Source organism: Lepisma saccharinum, chromosome 4, assembly GCF_977018435.1.
Source record: "Lepisma saccharinum chromosome 4, izLepSacc3.1, whole genome shotgun sequence".
NCBI lineage: Eukaryota > Metazoa > Arthropoda > Insecta > Zygentoma > Lepismatidae > Lepisma > Lepisma saccharinum.
In genome coordinates this window covers 33,391,970-33,418,752 of record NC_139232.1, presented here as the reverse complement: position 1 = coordinate 33,418,752, position 26,783 = coordinate 33,391,970, and the positions used below count along the sequence as shown (strand labels likewise).

Below are 26,783 nucleotides of genomic sequence, written 5' to 3'. Positions count from 1 at the left end.
TATATCTGAAGGGAAGTGTGACCTTTGAGAAAAGGTTCAGGTAGGAATAAAGGATCAGAGTCCTTTCCTGATGGACAAAGAAGGTATTTATTATGTGTATTTGTAATAATGCCAAAAAAATCAAGTAACTCAGTAGTGTACAATGAGGTGAATTATTCATTGTAGTGTGTGTTTTACATTGGATGGAATGGCATGGGCTTGCACAGAAAGTACAATGTCGAAGATGCAATTAGAAGAAAAAAATGGGTAATTGACTCAACCATTTTCAAAAAGTTTGTGTGACTCCAACATTAAACTAAAGTGAATAGAAAAAAAATCAAAATGTAATACTGTTGTGGACCTAATATGCTAAGAATAGTTGAAAATTAACCCGTAATTTGTTAATTTCCCTACCATGTTTGAGTAAATACAGTGGAAGCACGATTTTATGTTCCCAGATTTTACATTTCCTGCATTTTAATTTTTTTAAGCTTGGTTGCCTGAAAAACTAAAAAAAAAACATTTCCCCCAAAATAACAATAGTTTAGTTGCAGTTTATTTTACAGGTTCAACTTTTTAAATGACAGTTAAGTAAATTCCTCAGCGGCAAACACATTGTCAATCTGTGGACAGAATCAACCAAAGGTGTTTGCTGCTGGGGTGGACCACTTTACTGATGTCATATTCAAAAAGTTAAACGTATAAGCTAAACTGCAAATACAGTTCTATCATGGTACTATTTTTCTTTTTACCTGCAAACTACTTTCTCACTAACATGGTTTGAAAACCATCACAGTACTCCTTTTTTTAAAAGAAAATCACCCAACCTCGTTTGATGCCTTTTTAGTAAAAAAAAAAAAAAAAATTGGACACACACAGCTACATAATGAAACAATGTTTATTGTACTTACTGCTCTTGCTTTTTTTGGTATTGCATAATGCCGTGAATTATTTTGTGACGAACTATTGAGAAATTACTAACACTACTTTGCACATTTGTAAGATCCTAACAGTTCTACAATTTTAGAATTTTTTTTTTTACTTCCGTCTATTGCAGGGCTCTCTGGGGCTAAGCTAAGAATGCCTGTATGACAGTGACACACTGTTGCCGCATTTACTATGTGGTCAAACAGACAGTTAGGCCTATTGCTGCTCTCCCTGTTGTTTGGGCAACAAGTGACAACCTTAGAATCTGTCCTCCCTGAAACAGCCTGCAGGAAAATAGGATTTTGTTAAAATAAGCATTGTGCGCTGTGAATGGGGGACGAGAAATAACATGGCCAGGGTATAAATTGGATTTTTGTGTAAAATTTAAATCATCATAGAAATGTGTTTTCATGGGAATGGGATACCAACCTTTCCCTTTACACAACAGTCTTGATTTTTTTTTAAAGGAAGGGGGGGGGGAATGTACAATAACTTCAAATATTTTGTGTGAATGGGTTTCCTTTGATATTATTTGTGCAGCACTGTACATTTGGGAACAGACAGGAAAGGGTATACGGAAGTACTTGGAGCAGATGGATGGGGACAGAGGAATGAGAAGGGAAGGAGGCTACTGGATTTTTGTAAGAAACTGACTGTAAGTAAGCAGTGGTGGATTACCAAATAGGCCCACTAGGCACGTGCCTGGGGGCGGCAAATCTTTTTTCCAGAATATCAAGAATAATAAAAAGTGTCTTACGTATACAGTGACAATTTAGACCTATGAAACCAATGTTTCAAATCAACGGTTTGCAACACTTTGGCTTCATACGAAAGAAACCTTGATGAAATCAAGAAATGTTTTGTCTGCTCTGCCTCCTTCAGGCGCCAATCAATTTGTTTTTAACCCTTGCTGTGGCTTTTATCGCTTACAATGACAATGCAAGCCGCCCAGCCTTGTTGGTTTGTTTTTGTAAATAAGTACGTACATACCCCTCGATCTTCCACTAAGCGTTTGTTAATGGCCAGGCAGGAAAGAAGACTGATTGTTTGAAACTCGCATCTGTAACAATGCCAATCTTAAAAAAAAATAAACACATAAACACTGCTGATAAGTGAGTGAGTGAGTGCAGCTTTCGCGTGGACCGCAACTAGTTTTTGTCTTACTGTATTCTCTGGCTGGTGCATTCAGTTTTATTTGTCGCTAGTGCGTTTGCGATTTGGTGTTTTTTTTGTTTTTTTTTTATGCAGCAGGCAGCATGAAGCAAACAAAGTTAAGTGGGGCGGCTTATCGTAAACTTGCAAACGAAAAGTGTGAAAGAGAAGCAACCTTACAGAGAAAGCTTGGTACAGTGGACACGTTTTTTAGGAGAAAGGAACAAGTGATTTCCGAAAGCAGTTAAAAAATTGAAGTGGAAGCGGCTACATCGAGTGAACTCTGGGAAATGCAAAATGTCGAAAATATTGTGCGTTTAGTAGAGGAAGAAAGTGCACCTGAGGCAGTGTCCCCTCAGTTCGTAGGAGTTCCTGATTGTGACAGTGAGAGTTCAAATTTCGTTAGTGACGATCCTGCCGAGTGATGTCTGAATGAGTCTACAATTGACATTTTTCTAAGACGTGGAATTAATCAGAATGCTGAAAACAATTTTTCTAAATCGCAAAGACTCATATCAGGTAAGACAAGATTTTTAAGTAATAGTGTTTTTTGTGTACTGCTGTAGCAAACTGTTCAGCTGAACGTTCGTTTTCTGCCCTAAAAAGACTGAAGACTTATCTCCGTTCAACCATGTGTAATAAAAGACTGAACGAGTTATCTATTCTCCACATCGAAGCAGACACCTTGACTGATGGACACATTAACTTTGAAGAACTTATACACGAGTTTGCAGCAACCAAAGTGAGGCGGAAGCGGCTTCATTTATGACTGGTGAATTTAATTTCTCAATACATTACATAATTTTAGGTATAGCACATACAGAAAATGAATAGCTTGTTATTGATTTTTATCCTTTGTTTTTTATTTCAGTATGTTCACTAATTTTTATATTAGCCTGTAAAATTACTGCAAATAAGTTACTACTTTTCTTTTGAGAAGGGCGCATATTAAGTTTGTGCCTAGGGGCGGAGAGGAAGCTTAATCCGCCACTGTAAGTAGGTAATAGCTGGTTTAAGAACAAATATGACAGCCATAAGGTTACAAGGTACATTTGGAATAATGAACAAAAGTCTGTAATCTATATTGGGTATATATATACGAGTATATAAAAATGGATGTATGTGTGTGTGTGTATGTATGTTTGTTCCCGCACGACTCTTGAACACCTGGAGCGATATCAACTAAACTTGGTACATATTAGGGATGGCCAGATCCGGATCCTAAAATTTTTCGGATCCGGATCCAGAACTTTCGGATCCGGATCCATTTTGCCATCCCACATGCGCTTTTTTGGAAAGTAAGAATGTGTTTATAACATATTGTTACCTGCTAATACACATATACAGGGTGATTGGTAATTCGACCTATTCCTGGAAAGGGGTAATACTAGAACACATTTGCAACAAATTTGACCCTATGCACCGAGGGTCGGAAATCAATGGGTTTCCAGTTATTGCAGTTTGTAGATTTTCGTGACATATTCCGACTTGCAACCAAAAAACTACTAATTCTGAAAAAAACTACTACACCCTGAGCATATAATCGACATGTTGCTAACAGCTGACGAATGAGTGACTACTGAGGAAAAAATTCATGCCCAAAATTCCCATACCCACAGAAAGAAACAGTCATTGGTGCACACGTTATGAAGAAATTTGGAAATTATCGTTTAAATCGAAGAGGATTACTCAAAAAAATGGTAACACACTTGGCGTAAAAATTACGGAAAAAAGTTCCTCGTTTCATAAGCTCTCCAAGAAGATAAAAATGTTCTCAACTGACACACGGGTTGGGGGAAAAATCTCAATAAAAAGCGGAGAAGGCACGTTGTAGACCTCTTTGTAAAGTGAAAAGAAGTTGTCGGCTGTGAGAAATAAAGGAACGAAAATGAGTGAAATAATAATATTATTTACCATTCACTTGATTCCAGGTTGTCAGAATTAACTGTTACAAAAACTACAAATCCTGCGGCGTACTTCAGACACAATCACTCGCGTTGACACACTGTCTCTTATGTTTCAATTCTCTCTCTCAACTCTTCTTGGGAATCCACTGGTGTACTGTAGACTAACTATTTCATGTCACAACAAATGTAAAAGTCGCATGCTATTGAGGAGGGAGATCCTGTCAGAAGGATGGATTTTTGTCGATTTTTACTACATACCGACACTGAAGACCCCCATCACCTGACAAGAATTCTGTGAACGGACGAATCCAAATTCGACCGCGATGGTATTACGAATTTTCATAATGCGCCTTTTTGGGCCCCTAAGGGTCTAAGAAAATCTAAAGAAAATGCTCACCAGAGAAAATTCTCACTAAATGTGTGGATGGGAATCATCCACAATCATGTGATCAGGTCATTTTTTCTGCCACAAAACCTAAACGGCATTACCTATGAAAACTTCCTAACGGAAGAATTGACGACGCTGCTGGAGGATGTGTCGCTCGCCACAAGAAGGGGTACCTATTATTAACCAACATGATGGCTGCCCAGCCCACTCTTTATGGGGTATGCGGCAGTGGCTGGACGACAATTATCCCATGCGATGGATTGGTCGGCGAGGGGTCCGGATTTGACACCATGCGACTTTTGCATTTGGGGTCACATGAAAGAGTTAGTCTACAGTACACCAGTGGATTCCCAAGAAGAGTTGAGAGAGAGAATTGAGACATAAGAGACAGAGTGTCAACGCGAGTAATTGTGTCTGAAGTACGCCGCAGGATTTGTAGTTTTTGTAACAGTTAATTCTGACAACCTGGAATCATGTGAATGGTAAATAACATTATTATTTCACTCATTTTCGTTCCTTTATTTCTCACAGCCGACAACTTCTTTTCACTTTACAAAGAGGTCTACAACGCGCCTTCTGCGCTTTTTATTCAGATTTTTCCCCCAACCCGTGTGTCAGTTGACAACATTTTTATCTTTTTGGGGAGCTTATGAAACGAGGAAGTTTTTTCTGTAATTTTTACGCCAAGTGTGTTACCAATTTTTTGAGTAATCCTCTTCGATTTAAACGATAATTTCCAAATTTCTTCACGACGTTTGCACCAATGACTGTTTCTTTCTGTGGGTATGGGAATTTTGGGCATGAATTTTTTCCCCAGTAGTCACTCATTCGTCAGCTGTTATAGTGCAGGAGGCCTTAGAAAGATCGCTTCGCGGGCTTGCAGCAGACGACAATATGGGGGTGTGTCTGCGAGAACCAATCAGGTCCGCGAATGAGCGAGCCCTGTTGCCACAGCTAGCTCGCTGCACCCTTCTGGAGGGGTGAATGACCTCTGCCTCTTGCTACCTCGGCCTGTTTGTTCAGCTGAGGAGCAGACAACACGAGAGTATCGGCAATAGTGTGCGAGCGACGTCTGCTGTTAGACCGCGAAACGCTCTTTCTAAGGCCTCCTGCACTATAGCAACATGTCGATTATATGCTCAGGGTGTAGTAGTTTTTTCAGAATTAGTAGTTTTTTGGTCGCAAGTCGGAATATGTCCCGAAAATCTACAAACTGCAGTAACTCGAAACCCATTGATTTCCGACTCCCCGGTGCATAGGGTCAAATTTGTTGCAAATGTGTTCTAGTATTACCCCTTTCCAGGAATAGGTCGAATTACCAATCACCCTGTATATATAATATACATATATACACACATATATATAGTGTGTGCGTGCGCGATTTGTAATTAATTAATACACTTACAAGAGAGGTCTAAGTCTCCCCCTCCGATTTCCATGAAACTTGGCAGGTGTATGAAGGGGCCCAAAGGAAGACATATGTGTTTTTGTGTTTCAGCTAAAAAAAAAAATGTTTTAGAGGGACCCCCCCCCCAAATGTCAAGATGAGGAGAAATTGAAGTGGGGATCCGACCCCGAAACCACGTAAATATGGCATAGGAAGAAGCATGGAAATCGGAGGGGAACACAGGGGTCAGATCCCCACGTCAATTTGTCCTCATATTGACATTTGAGGTGGGTTTTGCCTCCTAAAACATTTTTTTAGCCGAAACAAAAAAAACATGTATTTCTTCCTTTGGGCCCCTCTATACACCTGCGAAGTTTAATGAAAATCGGAGGGGGACACAGGAGCCAGATCCTTACTTCAATTTCTCCTCATCTTGACATTTGAGGGAATTTTGCCCCCTAAAACAGCTTTTAGCTGAAACAGAAAAACACGTATTTCTTCCTTTGGGCCCCTCTATACACCTGCCAAGTTTCATGGAAATCGGAGGGGGACACAGGGGTGAAATGCCCACTTAAATTTGTCCTCATATTGACATTTGAGGGGTGTTGCCCCCTAAAACAGTTTTTTAGCCGAAACAAAAAAAAAAAACACGTATTTCTTCCTTTGGGCCCGTTTATACACACACCTGTCAAGTTTCATGGAAATCGGAGGGGGACACTTAGATAACCTCACTTGTTAGTCTTACACTTTGTAATTATATAACACTGCATATATTATAATGTTTTATTTTAATTTGTAAAACTGTAACTGTAGAAAAATTGTATAATTTTTGTATAACATTTCTATCTTGTTATATGTGTTAAAGGTTTCATCCTGGAATGGAATGTCTCACATTTATGTGCGTTTTCATTTCCAATACATTCGAATGACTACATATTTGTGTCAATGGCATTTACAAAATCACCTCTGACATTTTATGTTAAACAAGTAAGATTATTTTTGTGCACGAGTGTGTTAGCCGATGCGTAGCAAAGTATTTTAGAAACAACACTTGAAAAAAAATTATTGTAGGACTAACTAATGAAAAATGTCTTTGTAATCGAAGATCATAATACCTTTTAAAGTGTGGTAATATTATAATGGGATTGAGATACAAAACTCTCGGATCCGGATATTCAGTTCCGGAACTTACGGTTCCGGATCCAGATCCGATACTTTCGAACCCGGATCCGGATCCAGAATTTTCGGATCCGGAACTTTCGAATCCGGATCCAGATCTGGAATTTTCGGATCCGGATCCAGTTCCGAAACTTTCAGATCCGGATCCAGATCCGTAACTTTTGGATCCGGATTTTTCGGATCCAGATCCGTTTGGCCATCCCTAGTACACATATCACTTGCAATCTCGAAAGAAATACTGTGGGGGTAAGACACCCCTGGGACCCCGAGGGGTGGGGTGGGAAGGGTTAACTTGTAAAAATAATCTAAAACTACCAATATTAAATTCCGCACAAACAGACATCCGTGATTCTAAATAATCCCGCACAATGATGATGTTTCTCGAGTTGTCTAACATTCAGGCTGATATGAGTTTGTCTTGTGAAAAGGACCGATATTAGGGTGGAATCCATAGTTTACAGGGTCGCTAAGATGAATAGTGACACTCTCAATAACGTTCAACTCCAAGACACCCCTGGAACCCCTAGGAGTGGGGGTGGGAAGGGGGTGACATGCCCAATGCTGTTCAACTCCAAGTTCATCACCTATCAGCATGGGGGGTGAGAATGACCTACATTAATTTTGAATCCATAGTTTCCGAAGCCGCTAAGCTAATTGGTGACATTCAGGATGAAATAAAATTACTTACATTTTACACTATAGTTAGAATTCATTATTTTTCTGTCTAATAGAAGATTGGGATAAATAAATACCCAGGCAATGCCGGGTAATCAGCTAGTAGATTATATATTGGTAAACAAGGAAGTAAAGAAGATAATGAACAACATTAAAGTAATACCCAGTGAGAACTTAGTGATCACAGGCTACTAGTAGGAGATGTGAGGAGATGGAAAATAAAAGATAGAAGGGACAAACAAGAGAGAATGATAAGAGTGGAAATTGAAGGGTAAGATGATAAAAGAGAAATATTACGAACAAAAGTGCCAAGAGATGAACCCAAAGGAGTAGAAACAGAATGGATAAGATTTAAAACAGGATTAGTAGAGGCAGCTGAAAAGGTATGTGGAAGGACAACACACCATGGTGGAATGAAAGAACTAGAGAGGCAGTAAAAAATAAAAATGATGCATTTAGAAAATGGTTCAAAGTTAAATCTTAAAAAGAACGAAAAGAGTATGTGGAAAAAAAGAAAGAGGCAAAAACAGTAGTAAAGGAGGAAAGAAGAAAGTGAATGGAAGAATGGACCAATGTGCTAGAAGAAGATGTAGATGGGAAGAAGAAAGTATTGAATGGATTAGTGACAGAAAGAGGAGATAGCCGTAAGCTAAGGGATGAAAGGGGAAAGGAAACATTGTAGAAGAGGATGAAGAAATAAGGAGAACGTGGGGACATCATTTCGAGAAGTTGCTGAACATGAAAAAAGGAAATGAACATCAAAAAGTGAAGGAAAAATAAAACAAGAAAGAAAAAGTGAATCACGCATGGAAAGAAGTGGAGGAAGCTCTGAAGAGAATGAAGAGAGATAGAGCACCTGGAGTAGGAAGTGCCAGTGGAAATGATACTAGGAGCAGGAGTCATTGGTGTGCAGTGGCTGTACAGTGGACTGAGAACAGTGTGGCAAAAGAGAGAAGTGCCAAGAGATTGAACAAAGGGACTAATAGTTCCCATATTCAAGAAGGGTGACAGAAAGGAATGTAAAAACTACAGAGGAATAACACATATGTACCACTCAGCAAAGGTGTATGAAACAACATTCGAGAAAAGAATAAGAGAAGTAACAGAGCTGAACATGAGAGAGGAGCAGTATGGATTTAGAAGAGAGAGATCAACAGTAGATCTGATATTCACCATAAGGCAAATGCAGGAAAGGCACTATGAGTATGGAAATGATTTGATTATGGCATTCCTAGATGTAGAAAAAGCATATGATAGCATGGAGAGAACAAAGATTTGGAAGGTTCTAAGAGAGAAAGGAGTCGAGGAAGAGATAGTATGTAGAGTGCAGAGCACATACAAGGCCAACCTGAGCTGTGTGAAGATGCCAGTGGGAAGAACGGAGTGGTTCAGTATAAGTAACGGACTAAAACAGGGAAGTGCTCTTTCCCCACTGGTCTTCATAATTACAATGGATGCAATTAACGAAGAGGTGAGGAAGAAGATAGGAGAGGAAGAGATGAAGGCCCTGTTGTTTGCTGATGACTTAGTAATATGGGGGAACAGGGAAGAAGAAGAGTACAGAGACAGCTTAATAGTTGAAATGAGAAAATCAGAAGAGCAGGAATGAAATTCAGTGCAGAAAAGAGCGAGACAAGAAGAGGCAGATACAGAAATAAACCAAGAATAAAGATGGATACGGATGTGTTGAGGGTAGTGGAGAGTCTCAAATATCTAGGAAGCATAATTGAGAGAAGTGGATGAAGAGGTAAACAGAAGAGGACAAATGGGTGGTGGACTATATCAAAGTTTTCTAAGATAAATATGGAACAGGGATGTACCTATGAAATGCAAGAAGATAATATATAACGCATACTATGTGCATGTAATTATGTATGGAGCAGAGACTTGGACAATGACAGAGAGAGACAAAAGAAAGATACAGGCAGTGGAGATGAAATGTTTAAGGAGTATATTGGGGAAGACTAGAAGGGATAGAATAAGGAATGAGGAGATCGGACAGACAGTGGGTGTGTTGAAGCTTCAGGGCAGGATGGATCAGGCACAGATGAGGTGGTTCGGAAACATGAAGAGGATGGTTGTAGAAATACTACCAGTAAGAGCTTACAATGCACAAGGAGTGGGAATAAGGCCAAGGGAGAGACCACAATGTCGATGGAAAGAGCCGATAGTGGAGAGTGTTAGGAGAAGAGGACAAGATTGGATCACCGTGAAAGAGAGGAGTGGTGGAACACAAAACAAATAAAAAATGGAGAGGCTTGACTTCTATGCCGACCCAGCCAGAGGCAGGATACGGCCAAAGGATGATGTACATTTGAAAAGTGTGTGCTTGAAACTTCCCATCCTGAGAGGCTTACGGGTGAGAGAGTACTTTCAAGGCTGTGTATCCTTTTGTATCGTGAATACATGTAAGTTTCTTTTCAACACTTGAAGGCCTGCATTTTCTGTTATTACCCACAGCAGCTATAAATTTTCTGATAAGTATTTTGATATTGTCTTTCAAATGAAGGTTGCATAACAGCATATACTCATTCTTCATAAAATATAGTACACAATTTCTATTGCACTATAAAATGCTAATAATAAAATAAAAATCAGTGGTTGTAACGGTCGGATTGACCATTACTGGTTTTGGTAATATGTTTATTAATTGCTTGCCAGCTACAAGGTGTAGGGTTAAGTAATATGTTTCCATGAGTGTACTTTTATGTTATTATTGCATGTAAGTGTATATGCTTATTGGATTGTGCTTTGCTGGATATTAGATTCCCCTGTTTTTTATCTCCCCGGTTGGGGGAGCTAGCTCTCTTACAAAAGACCATTGGCAGTGGAATTTTCCAACTCTACGGGGTCCACGTCCACGGACGTTTACCCCGACTATAAAAAAGGCCAGTGGGCTTTAGCAAACAAACAGTGTTTCCCCATTGATCGATGAAAGAGGAACGTCTCCTCAAGTTTAGTCCACTTATGGTGGCTAAACTGGATATAATAATGTAGCATCTGGTTATGCCTGCCCCTGTTGCTGTCCCAAGTCCCCTTTTAGAAAAAGCTTTGATTATGTGGATATTTCCGTATTGATTAATTGATGCCCAAAAGAAGGAGTGAAGGCATAAGGAAACACATTTGTAATGAACAGAATATGATTTAAGCTGAGGATATGCCCACAGAGATAGTTATGCTAACTCTGTGGTAAAGGAAGTGCCGATGGTTATGCCATAGGTGCGTAATTATATTGATTTAGAGATCTGTTAATTTGGTCTATGCAAGACACACATGGAAACACTATGTAAAATATGTATAAATATAACTACGTATAATAAACCAATATATCCTACTAGAATGTTATGATTTAAAGAACTACGGTACTGTTCATTTAACAAGTTGTATATTCACTTTCTGTACATGTGTAAACGAACCAGGGACATAAAAATATTAATAGTTATGTGAAACCCCCCTTTCGTAATTCCGGCGCAAATATAATCTGCTCGCTTGGCACCCAGGGTGAGGTGAAAGGAGAGATTAAGGGATTAAGGCAGGAAGCAATCCTGAGGGCCGGATAGAAACGAGGGATAGGGGGGCCGAATTTTCACATATGGGGCTCTATTGTCCAGGATATATCTTGTTGCATAATTTGTCGTCAGGTCTATAGGTTTGAAAGATAGACGGACTGACGGACAGATAGATTTTTAATTTTTACAACGAAGATCGTACAGAAGTGAATGTTATTACGAAGTGAAAAAAGTAAAGTAGAAAAAATGGCAGAAAATTCTCGATAAGTCAAATTTACCGATTCCAGTCTTCACAGACAAGATTTCGCCGCATGATTATTTGCAGGAGTTGTGGAATTATAAAGATGTCATGGATATTTCGGAGAAGTCATTGTTTGGGAAGATTCTTCCGTTTTCGCTAAGGAGGGCTGCAGGGGATTGGTTTAGATTTTCACGCCCGTTTGAAGATTTCAAGAGCTTTGAAAATGCTTTTTTAGAAGAATATTATTCTGTAGATTATAAGAATGAGATTGAGAGATTGATTCCGAATCTATTCCAGATTATTAATGAACCTTTAGTATTGTTTATTCGTCGAATGAGAAAACTGTTTTCTATGAAGCAAAAAGAGACAGATGAAGGTGCACACCCTAGTTTCTGAAGGCATTTGTATGGAATGCAATTTCATACTTTGAAGGAATTGGAATCTGAAGCAGCCATTGTTCAGAGGAGGTTGTATTCAGAAAGGCTTTATTTTTCACCGCTCGCTGGTGAGACGGAATTATCATTTTCTAATGTTTGCAACACTGAAGAGGACACCTCACGAAGAACAGGAGTAAAACATTTGACATTGTCCACGAGGACAAGCGAAAGTAGAACTGAGAGTGACCAGCTACCATTAACTTCCCTGAATCCAGGTTTACTAAGAAGGGGCATTGGCGGTGATGCGACTGTAGGGCAAAAGAGACCCTCTTTTGATGCAACTTTTGGACAAGCGGGGGCCAATAAAAATTCTACAAAGTTAATTTATTGGGGCTGCCGTTGTGAGGCCCATAAACTTCAGGAATGTAAACAGACCAATAAAAGGAACCAACCCCCTGGAAAGGGAGGTCAGCAGCGTCCCCAAATAAACCTTCTGTCACCCGTCGGGAGAAAATGCAGAAACAAAGGCCGTTTTTTGAATGGAGAAGGCTGTCTTCAGAAAGACCTCGAACCTCGCATTCAATGTAAGATTAACAACAAACGCTTTGTATTATTTGCAGATACGGGAGCTTCAGCCTCTACGCTAAGTTTGGAAACAGCCAAGTTGTTAGAGAGGGATGGAAATAAATTCATGAAGACAAGAAAATGGAACATTTCGTTAGCTGTGGGCAGCGTTACATCAGTTGGTGAGATGTATGCTACTGTTTGTATTAATAACATGAAATTTAAGCATAAATTGATCATCCTTGAGAATTGTATTCTTGACATAATAGTTGGAAGGGACTTTTTAAAGCAGAGTGGGATAATTTTTCACATTGAGGAGAAAGGATGGTCATTCAAAGATAACGACGTGATTTACACGTTCTCGAAGTGTGCATGTAAACGAGAATTCACTGTTACAGTTATGCAGAGAAATAACGTGGTACAGGAAAGGAATAACTCGTCAGATCACTCGCGCCTGGATGGATGCAACACACATGCACAAGAGAATAGCGTGAAGTCTACGAATGAGGATAGTCGATTCCCAAGGACTGGAGGTTCAGAAGACTGCAAACGCTGGTGCATTATGCTCTCTGAAAATCTCGAGAGAGGTGAAGAGAAAACGGAGGAAGGGAATTAAAAGGGAATGTAAATTTCCTCGAAAAAATTCCATTTCTACGGACGAGAAGAACCATTCTTTATCATTGTTGCATTTGCTTTAGAGGACAATGAAAAGGATGAATTACTGGTTTCTGAGGGGCTACAAAAAACTTCAACGCTTGTTTCAGAGCAAATGAGAGAGAGTCTGTTATCTCATATAATGAAGCAACTGAAGGGAAAGCATTTCTCTGGGAGTAGGAAGTATAAGGAGAAAGTTGCTAAGTTGGCCAATCAGTCGTTTTTGGATGAGGAGGGAGTTTTGTGCAGGAGGAGAGACTGCAAGCAAGATTCTAAGGGAACAGCCAAGATATGGGTCCCATTGAGTTTGAAATCTCAAATATTGACGTCACATCACGATTCTGAATTTGCAGGACACAATGGACAGCGGAAAACTTTGTCGAAAATCAAGGAGAAATATTCGTGGCTTGGAATGACACGAGATATCGCTCGCTACGTCAGAAGTTGCGTTCCCTGTACTGTTTCCAGCAAAAGGAAGACAGAAGAAGTGAGACTGAAATACAAGAAAATGAGCCCAGCCTTACATAAGGTGTTCCTGGATGAAGAGAATGAGATCAAACGTAAGCCATGTAAATTTCGCATTTCAGACAAGGTGTGGCTGAAAGAACACACTGTATCTGGCAGATTGCATGGCATTTATGGTGGACTTGCACCGAAATATTCAGATCCTTATTTAGCGTCTGAAAGGTTTGGGAAAAGTACCTTCAGAGCAAAGAATGGGAAGGATTGTCTGATTGTGGATTGTAAACCAGGCAGTTGTCCAGCCATAAACCACCAGCTTTTGCTGTGAGGTGGAGGGACAGCAAACGGTTGAGGGGAACCATGCAACAAGCTCCTAATGAGGGTTCGGGAGACTATGTCTAGCCAGCGATCCCAGCTGTCATAATAGGCGCTAACTGCCAATCTTCTTTTATTTGTTATTTTATTTTATTTTAGTTTTCATTTGTATATAACTTACCCCATTTTCTTCATTTTCACAACACTGTTTATTTATTTGCGTGTCTCCAAGTTGTAAACAGAAAGACAATTTTAGGATTTACATTCGAGAGTCGAACCAAGGACTCGGCCAGGAGTCAAACCAGGACTCGGATGAGAGTCGAACCAAGGACTCGATCAGGAGTCTAAGCCAAGGACTCGGTGAAGAGTCAAACCAGGGACTCAGATGGGAGTCAAACCAAGGACTCGATCGGGAGTTGAACCAGGGACTCGGTGGAGAGTCCAACCAGGAACCAGAGAAAACCAACTTCAGTGGCGGACTTCACAACAAAGAGGAAGCTTGGTGAATCTGTGAACATTGTGGACAATGTGATTTAGTGAATGAACTAGTGACTATTTCACTTTTCAGATACTCTGAGAATAGTTGAATATATTTAGTGTGTGTTGTGTAATTGTGTTGGATGATTTTGTAAATATGGTGATCTTGTTTTTGAGTGTATTGTTTTTTCTTGTTCCTCTTGAAGGTGGTGGTGGGGGGGAACTATGTAACGGTCGGATTGACCATTACTAGTTTTGGTAATATGTTTATTAATTGCTTGCCAGCTACGAGGTGTAGGGTTAAGTAATATGTTTCCATGAGTGTACTTTTATGTTATTATTGCATGTAAGTGTATATGCTTATTGGATTGTGCTTTGCTGGATATTAGATTCCCCTGTTTTTATCTCCCCGGTTGGGGGAGCTAGCTGTCTTACAAAAGACCATTGGCAGTGGAATTTTCCAACTCTACGGGGTCCACGTCTACGGACGTTTACCCCGACTATAAAAAAGGCCAGTGGGCTTTAGCAAACAAACAGTGTTTCCCCATTGATCGACGAAAGAGGAATGTCTCCTCAAGTTTAGTCCACTTATGGTGGCTAAACTGGATATAATAATGTAGCATCTGGTTATGCCTGCCCCTGTTGCTGTCCCAAGTCCCCTTTTAGAAAAAGCTTTGATTATGTGGATATTTCCGTATTGATTAATTGATGCCCAAAAGAAGGAGTGAAGGCATAAGGAAACACATTTGTAATGAACAGAATATGATTTAAGCTGAGGATATGCCCACAGAGATAGTTATGCTAACTCTGTGGTAAAGGAAGTGCCGATGGGTATGCCATAGGTGCGTAATTATATTGATTTAGAGATCTGTTAATTTGGTCTATGCAAGACACACATGGAAACACTATGTAAAATATGTATAAATATAACTACGTATAATAAACCAATATATCCTACTAGAATGTTATGATTTAAAGAACTACGGTACTGTTCATTTAACAAGTTGTATATTCACTTTCTGTACATGTGTCAACGAACCAGGGACATACAAATATTAATAGTTATGTGAAACCCCCCTTTCGTAATTCCGGCGCATATATAATCTGCTCGCTTGGCACCCAGGGTGAGGTGAAAGGAGAGATTAGAAGGATTAAAAAAGGAGGTAATCCAGAGGGCCGGATAGAAGCGAGGGATAGGGGGGGTCGAACCTTTCACATGGTTTAGAATGACTTAACACACTCCAGCCTCCTGACCTCGTACGATGCTTTATTACAGATGGTGATGTGTCAACTTATGAAGTATTAACTCACTTTTGCCAGCAAAGTTCTCTTGTCTTAGATTTCTCAACCTTTCTGCACCCTAATTCACACATCTTTTGGATGCTAGTATGCATCTAGTATGGTAGTTCTACTTACTGCAGGGTTCCCTCACACCTGGAAAAACCTATAAAACCTGGAATTCTCAGGGAATTTGAAGAAAAGTCAAAACTCAGGGAAAGTTATCTAATTATCATTGAGTCCCAATGAAGGACTAAAATATGCTGGTTCTTGTACTAATAATTCCAACTTCACTAACTTCCTTTACATAAACTATTTTGAAGATGTAGGCTTTAAATGTGTTTATTTTGCATCACAGATTAATTGATTAATAACAGGGTGTCTGTCTACCAGTCAAGAATGGCAAGAAATCAACAGATAGGTCATGAACTTTTGCTACTTTTTACAGTATAGTGACTTACATTGTTATATACCTGTACTGTGATATGAATATTTAGAAATCTAAAATTGTATTGAGTTGGGGTTAAGATTTGTTCACTTTATTTCTTAAGAATAATTTTTACATGCATTAAATTATAGCAAGTCTAAATCTCTTCTTAAAGTACAGCTCTTTCATTGTAACTGGCCTTGGGGGCAGGAGTTTTTTATTGAATGAAAATATATATTTTCTTCATTTCCAACTATACCTAAGTAGGGGACGATTAAATAAATGTTAAGAATAAAGAAAAGAAGGTCAAGAAAAGTCATGAAAAAGTCAAGAATTTTTGGATTTGTTATTTTGGTAGACACCCTGTAATCTTCTGTTTGCCAAAAGTCTTCAACATATACACACCCAGTCTTACCATATAAATATTTTAAAGCCCTGAATGAAATAACAGAAGATACTTTTAAGAAATTATATCTTATGCATTTGTGTTATGTGGATATGTTGTGCACCCAAAGCACAAAATGACCGCCTTTGACCTGAACATAGGACCTAAGTCTCTTGTGGCCACTCATCAATTGCATTTCGCCTATATCGAGGGGGAAATCTTCCACTGCCTTCACAAGATACTGGTTCAAAGTGGCAATACTTCTTGCAAATCATGTCTTGAAGTAATTGTCTTGAACATATAACTAAAATATCATGATTATCAATTTCCCTGATTACTATTTCTTTTTAATCCCTAACTCACCTCTAACCAATATAGCGTCATCTCACATCGAGTACCCTTATCGACCAACCTGTACGTATCTACCTTGAGTACACGGAGATCTGGCAACATGGCCCTTGGTTGCCATGGCATCGATCACCCCCCCCCCCACCTTCTCTGCCGCCATGTGCAACCTTTCTGCAGCAGAGATAGTCGGGACAGAGTATAAAATCTTCGACCAAAGGTAGAAAGTACTGTCATACAAAATGAAGTGTACAGTCAATGCAGCATTTGCTTCAAATGAATTCACACAATGTTTTCAATTATTTCAATTACTGTCCTCACTTGGCCCATTTCGTGTTTGAATTAACTACACTTATTATTGTATTTTTTCCTCTGCGTTCTAAATATTACAATAAATATTTAATATAAAATAACAGATTTCATATTAATTTTTCGACTATTACTACCTTCCACTAATGATATATTGCTTATTTCTAGTCCAGAGAGCTGAGGCCTGCACTGCCAGATGATCCATCTGAAGCGGAAGTGCAGTTGAGCACATTTGTCTCAAGCCACTGCTGGGTTGTTTGAGCTTTATGAGCTGGTGCACAAAAATATCATGTAAGTGTTTTAGATAAGGGGATCTTTCCCCATATAACCTGAAAATGGTCATGTGCCAATGAACCCATTAATTTTCATTCATTAATTTATTTAAAATGTATCAATTTTACAGAGATTTCATACAGCTTTAAGTAATTGTTACAATCTGAGAATTATACCCGAGCTGTGTTAATATGTTTTGCTTTAAGGAACAAGAAGAGTTGTTTCTGATATAATTAATTTATATGGATAATATTGTACATTATAAGCCATTTTAACAGCCTGCTTCACATAAACAACTTACAAAATATATAATGCTCACAACAATAATACTGCATAAGAATACACAATACAGACACTTCAATCTGGTATCACAGACTATATTTCATTAAGCAGTAAGTGCTACTATTTTCACAAACCTTACCTATGCAGACAGCAAAAAAATGGACAGGCTGTACACTGTATGACAAATTAGAATATTTATAATCCCTTGCTTTATGTACCAGTCAGGATCCATCTCTAATTACTTCCAAAAACATTGAATTTCAAAACATATTTAGTACATGCTTAAATATTCCGTTATTCAGGGTAAAAATTTGTTATCTACCTTTTGTGTGGTTTGTCCCTATTTTAGCTTCAAACTGTAATGCAGGGTGCGAAATCCTGGGGGGGGGGATGGGGAATTTCCCCCCACCAACAATCTTGGCCTCAAAAATCTCCACACTAAAAATTTCTGGGGGGGGGAGATTTTTTGTAAAAACAAACAAAGGATATACTTCACTAAGAATAATAACGAAAACACACACAAATTAGTGTGGTTGGGAGTGTTGAATGATCTTTCTCTCTCAAGAGATCATTAACAAATCTACATCAATATGCACAATAAAAGTAAAACAAGACTGCAAGACAATAATAACTATCAAATCTAACTGATTTATATTAACATAGAGCAAAAACTAAATAAAAACTTATTCATAATAGAAACACTTCAACTATTTCATAATTAATTTATTAACATCTTTAACTAACTAGTAAAGGAATTAGTTTGCTACTTTATAATATCTGATATATATAAAAGTAACACATTAATTTCTTTATGTGTAATTAATAATAATATATTTTAAATTTAGTGAATTATTTTTACTTTTATTAACATTATAAATATGTATATCTCATAATTTATATATATATGTTTGAAGGTGGAGGGAGGAGTTATAGATTAAGATCCTTCTCTCCCCCACCAGTCTTCAATGATTTCGCACCCTGCTGTAATGTAAATACTTCCGTAACACCCCTTCCGTAATCATTTCACTGATGAGTGCATCAAGTGATTTCTCACCATCTTGACTGTACATGGAAGTTACTAGGGTCCCTTAATCAGACTTATCTAATCATCATTCATCATCATCTTTAAGAGGCAGAAACACAACAAGAAAAGAAAATTAAAATATATAGTGTCTGTTCTTAGATTTGAACCTTGATGTAATCCAATCACAGCATCATATTAACCTTATAACCTTATCAAAATATTAGAAAGACTGAGTAAAATCAGTGTAGATACTCTCACTTTAGGACACTGAAATATAAATATAAACTTTACATTCTGGGTAAATATTCCTCCGACAACGGATATTAGGCATTATTCAATTATGATTTTTAACAATAAAAAAACTTACACTTATCTTAAAATATACTAATGACTTTGACTTTTCCAATTTTAGAGTTGTGATGAAATATACATAGGAGTTGCACTCTTCTTGCTATAAACTTCTCTCACATTCTGTGATAAAAAAATATGAATCCTTCTCTTACATTCTAAAATGGTAAAAGAGCACTTCTGTGAGTATATACATCTTGTAAGAAAAACGTATGAACCATTTTGTACTTTCAGTTTGATGATAAAATAATTTACAAGACTTTGTAATAATATGTACACTTATCCAAATGTTACTTGACCGCCCTGAAAGATTTCTAAGTCCAGAAATCGTTAATATGGCAACATAGCTCTGGAGAACCATCAGAGAGTAGCCAACTCTACTGCAGATCCCTCTACTAGGCGATAAACCCCGTGGTGAATGATGTACAGTCTTGTTTGTAACAAGAAGTCAGAAACTATATTCGCCCAACATATTAATAGAGAACAAAATGGAAAACTCAAGTATGAGGAATAATTTAAGAGAATACTTGTGATTCGGCATGTTAAAATTGGGATCAGAGAAACTGTTGTGAGGTTGGAAACACTGCACTCGCTTGTGGTCTACCTGGATGAAATCGCTGTCAAATTTGAACACAAAAGGTCATAATTACGAATAATTTATGCAAATAAAATATATCAACACCTTTGCAAATACTGTGCAATGAGCGAAAAGTAACAATTCTCGCAATTTCCAGTGAAAATGTGTTTGTCGGATAGAAAAGTGGTAGTTTGAACAGTCATCAACATGTTTCAAGGCATTTGCTACAAGCGAAGTTGTAGAGTATTGGTAAAGTACTCGCGTCTCAGATATCTTTCTTCATAGAAATTAAGGGTTCAAATCCAGAACCCTTCATATTTTTTCGAAACTTTTTTTTTGTAAGTATGGTGTTCAGATACATTGAGTATTTAGTTTAGTAATTAAGTTGAATAATTTAGTTTCAGAATGTTCACAAAATGTAATTCGGTATGGAATTTGACGAATGTTTCCAGCAGTTCATTGTATTTTTTTTTTTTTTTTTTGCAGTAAGGTATACAATTCAGAGAAGAGATTTATTTCAAAGCACTAAATTCCCACTCAATGTAGGCATGCTGCATGTGAAAAGCCTGAAATTACAAGGAAACTAATTTACACAACATATCATTGATTATTATTACCATTCATTCTAAGAAATTATTTTATTTTATTATTTGAAAAATAATAGGAACATTCACCAATTTGGATCGAAAAATACCTAAATTGTTGTCGTATTCCAACAGAAAGTATCTGGCAAAACAATGAATGTGCTGACTAGGGCTCGGAAGTTGGTGAAGAACATGACTATTATTTTCAAGTGAAATATTTGGCAATGCTTGAAATAATTAATTGTGGTAAATTTATTTTTCCTGCAACAAACTTAAAATGCTTTGTGTGAAGCCTACTTTAAGATTCCCTTGCTAGCTAGCCTCTGTTATTGTTTTAATCTGTGCTTTAAAATAAAATTAGGCACAATATTAAAAAATATATAATGTTATGTTCGCCAAACACAAATTTATTTTCAGTTGCTGGCTGTCTACTGTATTGTGGAAGATCCATTTTCAAAGGAGGTGAATGATTTATACAAAAAAGTTGCAGTGTATGTTATGTAACCTTGAAGTTAATATAAAGAAAACTAAATTAGCACTTGTCCTCCTCTGTGGCCATCCGGTCTAAGACGTTGTGCTTTGGGTTCCAACTGCAGGATGGCATAGGTTCGAGTCTGCCTGGGTTCAGTCTCTGGGTTCTCGGCTTGTGTATAGGGCAGGGTGGCAACCCACCACCGTGAGGAAATTGGAGAGCTACCAGTGAGTAATGTAACCCGGTCTCGGAAATCTTTTAAAACGGCTGGAGGTTCAACGTTTTAACCCCACATCACCCCATTGAAGAACTCAACACCTCTAGGTAGGATTGTGGGAGGGAGACTTGCAGCCGGGAGATAGGCCCAGGCTCTTTTGAGGGCTGTCGAGCCATGAGTTACTAGCACTTAACTGCTTTTATCCCTTTGCTTCAGTAGTTAGTAGTTTAAACCTCCAATCAGTGGGTTTTATCAAATTATTCAACGAATCTCTTTTAATTTATTAAAATAATCAAGCTTTCATTTTCAGTGCGAAAAATGTTTTAGGCAATTTTTTTAATCAATTTTAAGGTTATTCTACAATCATCAACTTCTGAACCCTAGCGATGACTAAGCTATCTTTTCTATCTGGGTTCTTCACCTGTCATGTGGTATCAGATTGTCTGCTTCAATGTAGATAGCTGTTTGGAATTAAAGGTTTCCAAGTCTTGGAATATATATTTCATCAAATGCTTCTCACCTTCTGAAAAATTATCTACTGTGGTTGGTTTGGTTTGAATTTGGTTTGAATTGCTGTTTTAAGTCCACTTTATGCACAGTAAGGCTAATCGGGACTGGACCTACATTTTAAAGTGGGATCCGAACCACTTGTGCCTCCAACGGGTATCGAACCCAGGACCCCTTGATTACAAGGCAATGACGCAACCACTGCACCATGGGTGAGGCCCTGCTGTGGTTGGGGATCAATCTTAAGACCCCTGTTACACACGTGGAGCACGATATCCACTACACTACAGGTGCCACTTTCTTCTTGTGCCACTAGTACTAAACATGTAGTTTAAGAAACGACAGTCCATTATTTAGGTCCTTTAATTTAACATCTCGTATCCTTATTTTTCAAATCTCACAAAATGAAATTGTAAATACTCAGCTGGGATAGTAAGGTGTCTTTCTCCCTCTTCCTCTCTCTCTCTCTCTCTCTCTCTCTCTCTCTCTCTCTCTCTCTCTCTCTCTCTCTCTCTCTCTCTCTCTCTCTCTCTCTCTCTCTCTCTCTCTCTCTCTCTCTCTCTCAATCAATATATGGACATAATTTCACTTTTGCCACTTGTGAGATAGAAAAGGCTTGTGCTTGGTAGTTCTTCTTTCTCCAACATTTATCAGTACTTCGAACTTCTGAACACACGAACGCAGTATTTGCACATGTATGAGTAACTCCCCGCACGTTTCACATAACTAATAGTGAATACAAATACAAAATTTTGTTAAACTAAATGACCTAAATAGTGGACTGTCACTTTTTAAACTGCATGTTTAGTACTAGTGGCACCTGTGGTTTAGCTGTATTGTGCTCAACGTGTGTGATGGGTCGTAAGACTTTTCACATGTTGCAGATATTACATATGTAGAATGCCTAGATTGAGTGGAAAGTTAGTGCTTTGAAATAAATTTCTTCTCTGAATTGGATACCTTACTAAAAAGGAAAAAAAAAAATACATTGAGCTCCTGGAAACATTCGTCAAATTCTAAACCGAATTACATTTTGTGAACATTCTGAAACTAAATTATTCAACTTAATTACTAAACTAAATACTCAATGTTTCTGAATGCCATACTTAAACAAAAAAAAAGTATTAAAAAAGTATGGAGGGTCCTGGATTTGAACCTGCGACCCTTAATTTATTGGAAAAAAGATAACTGAGACTTGAGTACTGTAGTAAATGCCTTGAAACGTGTTGACTGCGCAAACGATCACTTTGCTATCTGACAAACACATTTTCACTGGAAATTGCGAGAATTGTTACTTTTCGCTCATTGCACAGTATTTGCAAAGGTGGTGTTATATTTTATTTGCATAAACTATTCGTAATTATGACCTTTTGTGTTCAAATTTGACAGCGATTTCGTCCAGGTGGACCACGAGCGAGTGCAGTGTTTCCAACCTCACAACAGTTTCTCTGATCCCAATTTTAACATGCCGAATCACAAGTATTCTCTTAAATTATTCCTCATACTTGAGTTTTCCATTTTGTTCTGTATTAATATGTTGGGCGAATATAGTTTCTGACTTCTTGTTATAAACAAGACTGTAAATCATTCACCAGGGGGTTTCTCGCCTAGTAGAGAGATCTGCAGTAGAGTTGGCTACTCTCTACTGGTTCTCCAGAGCTATGTTGCCAAATTAACGATTTCTGGACTTAGAATCTTTCAGGGCGGTCAAGTAACATTTGGAGAAGTGTACATTCAGCTTTTAAGCTGCCAGGAAAGCTAGGAAATTTATTTACATTTGTTTTTAGTGTACGTTTTTCTGAAATATCAAATGACATTAACATTTAAAGTGACAGAATACAACTCACTTTTTAACAGCAAGTTTTGTTCTCAAGATTACAATTATATCACTGAAACATTAAAATGTTCAAGAACAAATATCGAATGTTCAATGTAGAACTTTCTTGAATATTTTCCTACTAGATACTATAAAAATATTTTTGTGGATAAAGTATTCTTAAAACTACAGAATTTATGCAAACTTAAGCTAAAAGTGGGAAAATATTCATGTTTAGCATTTCAATTTAAAAATTTGTTCCAAATCTGGACAAATTTTCAAGTTTGATATATCACAAAAATGATAACCATAATGTTTACATCATATCCCTTTGGAGCTAATACTCACTGGATGTTCCTTCATAGTATAACATCAAGGATACGACTAGAATACAATTCTTTCTGTACTTTACAGTCGTTAATTATAAGAAACAGAGAGAAATGTTCTTGTAAAAACACTAAATAACTTAAATTTACTTTCTTCCTGTATCTCATCTTCCGCTCTAGGAACTATATCCAATATTGTATATTGTCAAATATTAGCACTGTGCTACTTACATATCTTGTTCAGGTTTCTTTTTTCTGCTGATCCACATCACATTATCCTCGGCAAAGTAGTCCTCAATTTCTGCAAGTGTTTTTCCTTTAGTCTCTGGGACAAATAGGTAAATAAATATGGTTCCCACAATTGAAGCTACTCCAAAGAACCAAAACATACCATGACCATGAAGAGCTTCTACAAACTGAGGATACACTTTAGTCGTTATAAATAGGGCAATGTTTATGGCTGTGAAGGTCAGGCCACCAAGAACTCCTCTAGCTCTTGCTGGTAGCATTTCACTCAGCATGATCCCAGGAAGCACAAAGAAACCAAAAGTGTTTGTAAATATGTAGAAAAGAATGGCTATGATTGGCAGCCAAGCATCGATGGTTTCGTCACCATCTGGGCGGTAATACAGAAAAGTTCCCAAAATTAATGTTGAAATGGCAGTGAAGAACCCTGAAGTTAGTGCCAATGGCCTCCTTCCAACCCAGAATAGAAGGAAGCAGGTGAGAATTGTAGAAGCTGTTCTCGTGATAGCTGTCAAAACTGCAGCTAAAAAGTGATTCATGCCACTGCCTGCATGTGCCATGATGTTAACACCATATAATATCACCGTGAAAGTCCCAGAGATTATCTGTAGAAGAGAGAATGCGTTCACAATTAAGAATGGCTTCATTATTTGGGGATGGAAGTATTGTTTCCATGAGGTTTCTTTCTGTTTTACTGCATCTTCCTTTTCTTTTTCGAGTCGTGTTACCAGTTGGTGCAGTTCCTTCTTTGCGACACCTGGCCTGTATCCTCTCAGCCAGTCCAGCGTGATTTCAGCATCTCTGATGCGCCCCTTCCTAACCAGCCACACCGGGCTCTCTGGAAGAAACATGAATGCAATGAAAGATAGGACAGGTAGCGCGATTGCTAGTCCGGCCACTAGCTGCCAATGCAAGATAGAACCAAGACAGTACACTATGAGGATTCCAGTCGAGTAACTGACGAAGGGCGTGCCAATGAATATCCCTCGCAGTCGTGGCTCTGAGGATTCTCCAAGAATGACCTGTGAGGGTGCTGCTGCCAGGCCTACAGCAACACCTGCCCCAACTCTTCCAGCAAATATCATTAAATGACTGTTTGCACATGCCATTAGTATCCATCCAATCACAAATGGCAGAACAGCAGCTTGCAAGGTGAACTTTCTTCCCCAGTGGTCCATTATGGTTCCGCTGAGAAGAGATCCAATAATTGTGGCTGCTGAATGTATGCTAGCTGAAAAGATATTAAAATTATGAGTATACATGTAGAAATTTATATTAACGGTTGAGTTAGTAAGAGTTTCAGTCTGCATAATTATATATTATATATTTAGAGAACACAAAACAGAATGGTAATTTCTGTTGCATGATTGGAATGGTGAAATGGTCTTTCTGTTAGAAAGAATAACTTAATTAGCATAGGGGGAAGGGGCTCTGAAGATGGACCAACACATAGAACTTAATGGCTTTGTTTCTTCTTTCAATTTTCAATCTCACAACTTTTGCAACTATTTTATAACTGTTTCTTATTTTGTTCCAATTAATATTTCTCATTTGATTGATTATAAAATACTTGATAACTTTAATGAAGAGTATGTAACTCATTTCACAATATTAATGAATGTTACAGATACGAAAGTCAGTTCTATAGATTTATCTAGGTACATACAATTTTTTTCACTTTGAATTAACTTGCCGATTGTGTTTCAATGTATTATTTCTTCAATTTCCTTCAGCTACATACTAATAATTCATACCCTTGTCATGATTGGTCTAGAAAGTTAGAAGTAGGACCAGAGTGGACCGAAATGGATTGGAGTGAACTGAATCAGCGTTCCAGTTCTTGAATTCGTCAGGAAGCTTCCCTCCTGAGCCATCTTGTCAATGTCGTAATTGGACAAGAAACAACAACAAACAAACAAAAAAAAAACAACAGCATGTTAACAAAAGTAAAGCGTTCCCATTTCAAGCCCTGTAGAAGCCGTTCTTCAGAAGTGATTGATTGATTTGCTTTATTTTACTTCGCTTTTGTGCCACATTTGGCTAATTTGCAAAGATGGGAAAGACACTCACAAACATCCACGTCGGGATTCAAACCCGGACACCCACCTTCGTGGGGCGATGTGCTAACCACTCTGATACAGTAGTGAAACATTTGTTTGGGTTTGTTTGCGATTTGTTACAAGTAGAAGATACATTTAGGAAGGAGTTTAATGTTTTTTGCTTTAACTTCATTCTAGAATTAACTTATGAATTAAAAAGTAGGAAGGTTGTAACTTCAGTATTGCTGGCAGAGTGCATGTAATCGGTGTTACCGCAGGTAACAGCAAAATGTAAAGAATTAAAAAGTTGTTTAAATAAAATGACAACATTGTTAAATACGTTAATGAGCAGCATTGTCATCGAGTAGATATTGCATAAGACATTTTTTCTGCAGCCAGCAGAAGCGCAGAGAGAGGCTGTTCCACTACCCTGAAGAGGTAACAATGGGAGAGGGTGCCAATGCAAGGGAAGAGTGGGGAAGAGTTGGGGCAAAGTGTGCTAGAGGGTTATTCATATGCCTATTAAGGGGCCCAGTTACTGGCCAGGCCTGTCGGATCAGGCCAGTGTTGTCACATTTAATTGGTAGAACAGAGCTAAATCCCACCTAAAATGGGAGTACCATTTCTGTGAAGCAACTAGAGGTAGACTGCAAAGCCAAGGCTGTATTTAACTACAACTGAGACCAGTTAGGCAATAGACGAAAATATAGTTCCTTGGTGCGATTCGTGATTTGGACAAACCTTGCTCCAAAATACTAAGTTGGCAACAGTAGTATGTACAGCTGGGCTTCCCTTCCACAAAGGAGCGGAGTTCGGTCATCTGCTCACCACAGAAACGTCAAACTGACCCGAGAAAAGTGTGGTTCTTCTTCCCCTTTGCATCTCATTGCAAAGAAACAGACAGATGAAGAATTGGCAAGGGTCAACCACTGTTCATTGTATTTATACTGTAAATGTCTCATGAGTGGTAGTTCTTTGTAGGAATGTTTGTGGCTAAATCACTGTGCGGATTGCAAAAAAAGAACAAAATGAACAAAAATCTAGATATAAGATATATTTTTTTTCCGGGAGGGGGTGATAACGTCTAGCAGGCATAATTGTCATACTGATGACCGGCAACACTTTTGAATAAGTC

The 26,783-nt window shown here is 38.2% G+C and overlaps 1 protein-coding gene across 1 annotated transcript in view; it reads right to left on the bottom strand.

Annotated features, from left to right (window-relative positions):
* Nucleotides 1-22,823: 22,823 nt before the first annotated feature.
* The window catches only part of LOC145986408 (trehalose transporter 1-like protein), a 128,784-nt gene continuing 124,824 nt past the window's right edge, over nt 22,824-26,783 (bottom strand). Inside the window, exon 4 of the mRNA XM_083120390.1 lies at nt 22,824-24,840. Within this exon, the coding sequence (XP_082976516.1) occupies nt 23,591-24,840 (1,250 nt within the window). The 3' untranslated portion in view covers nt 22,824-23,590. The remainder of the gene's footprint in view (nt 24,841-26,783) is intronic.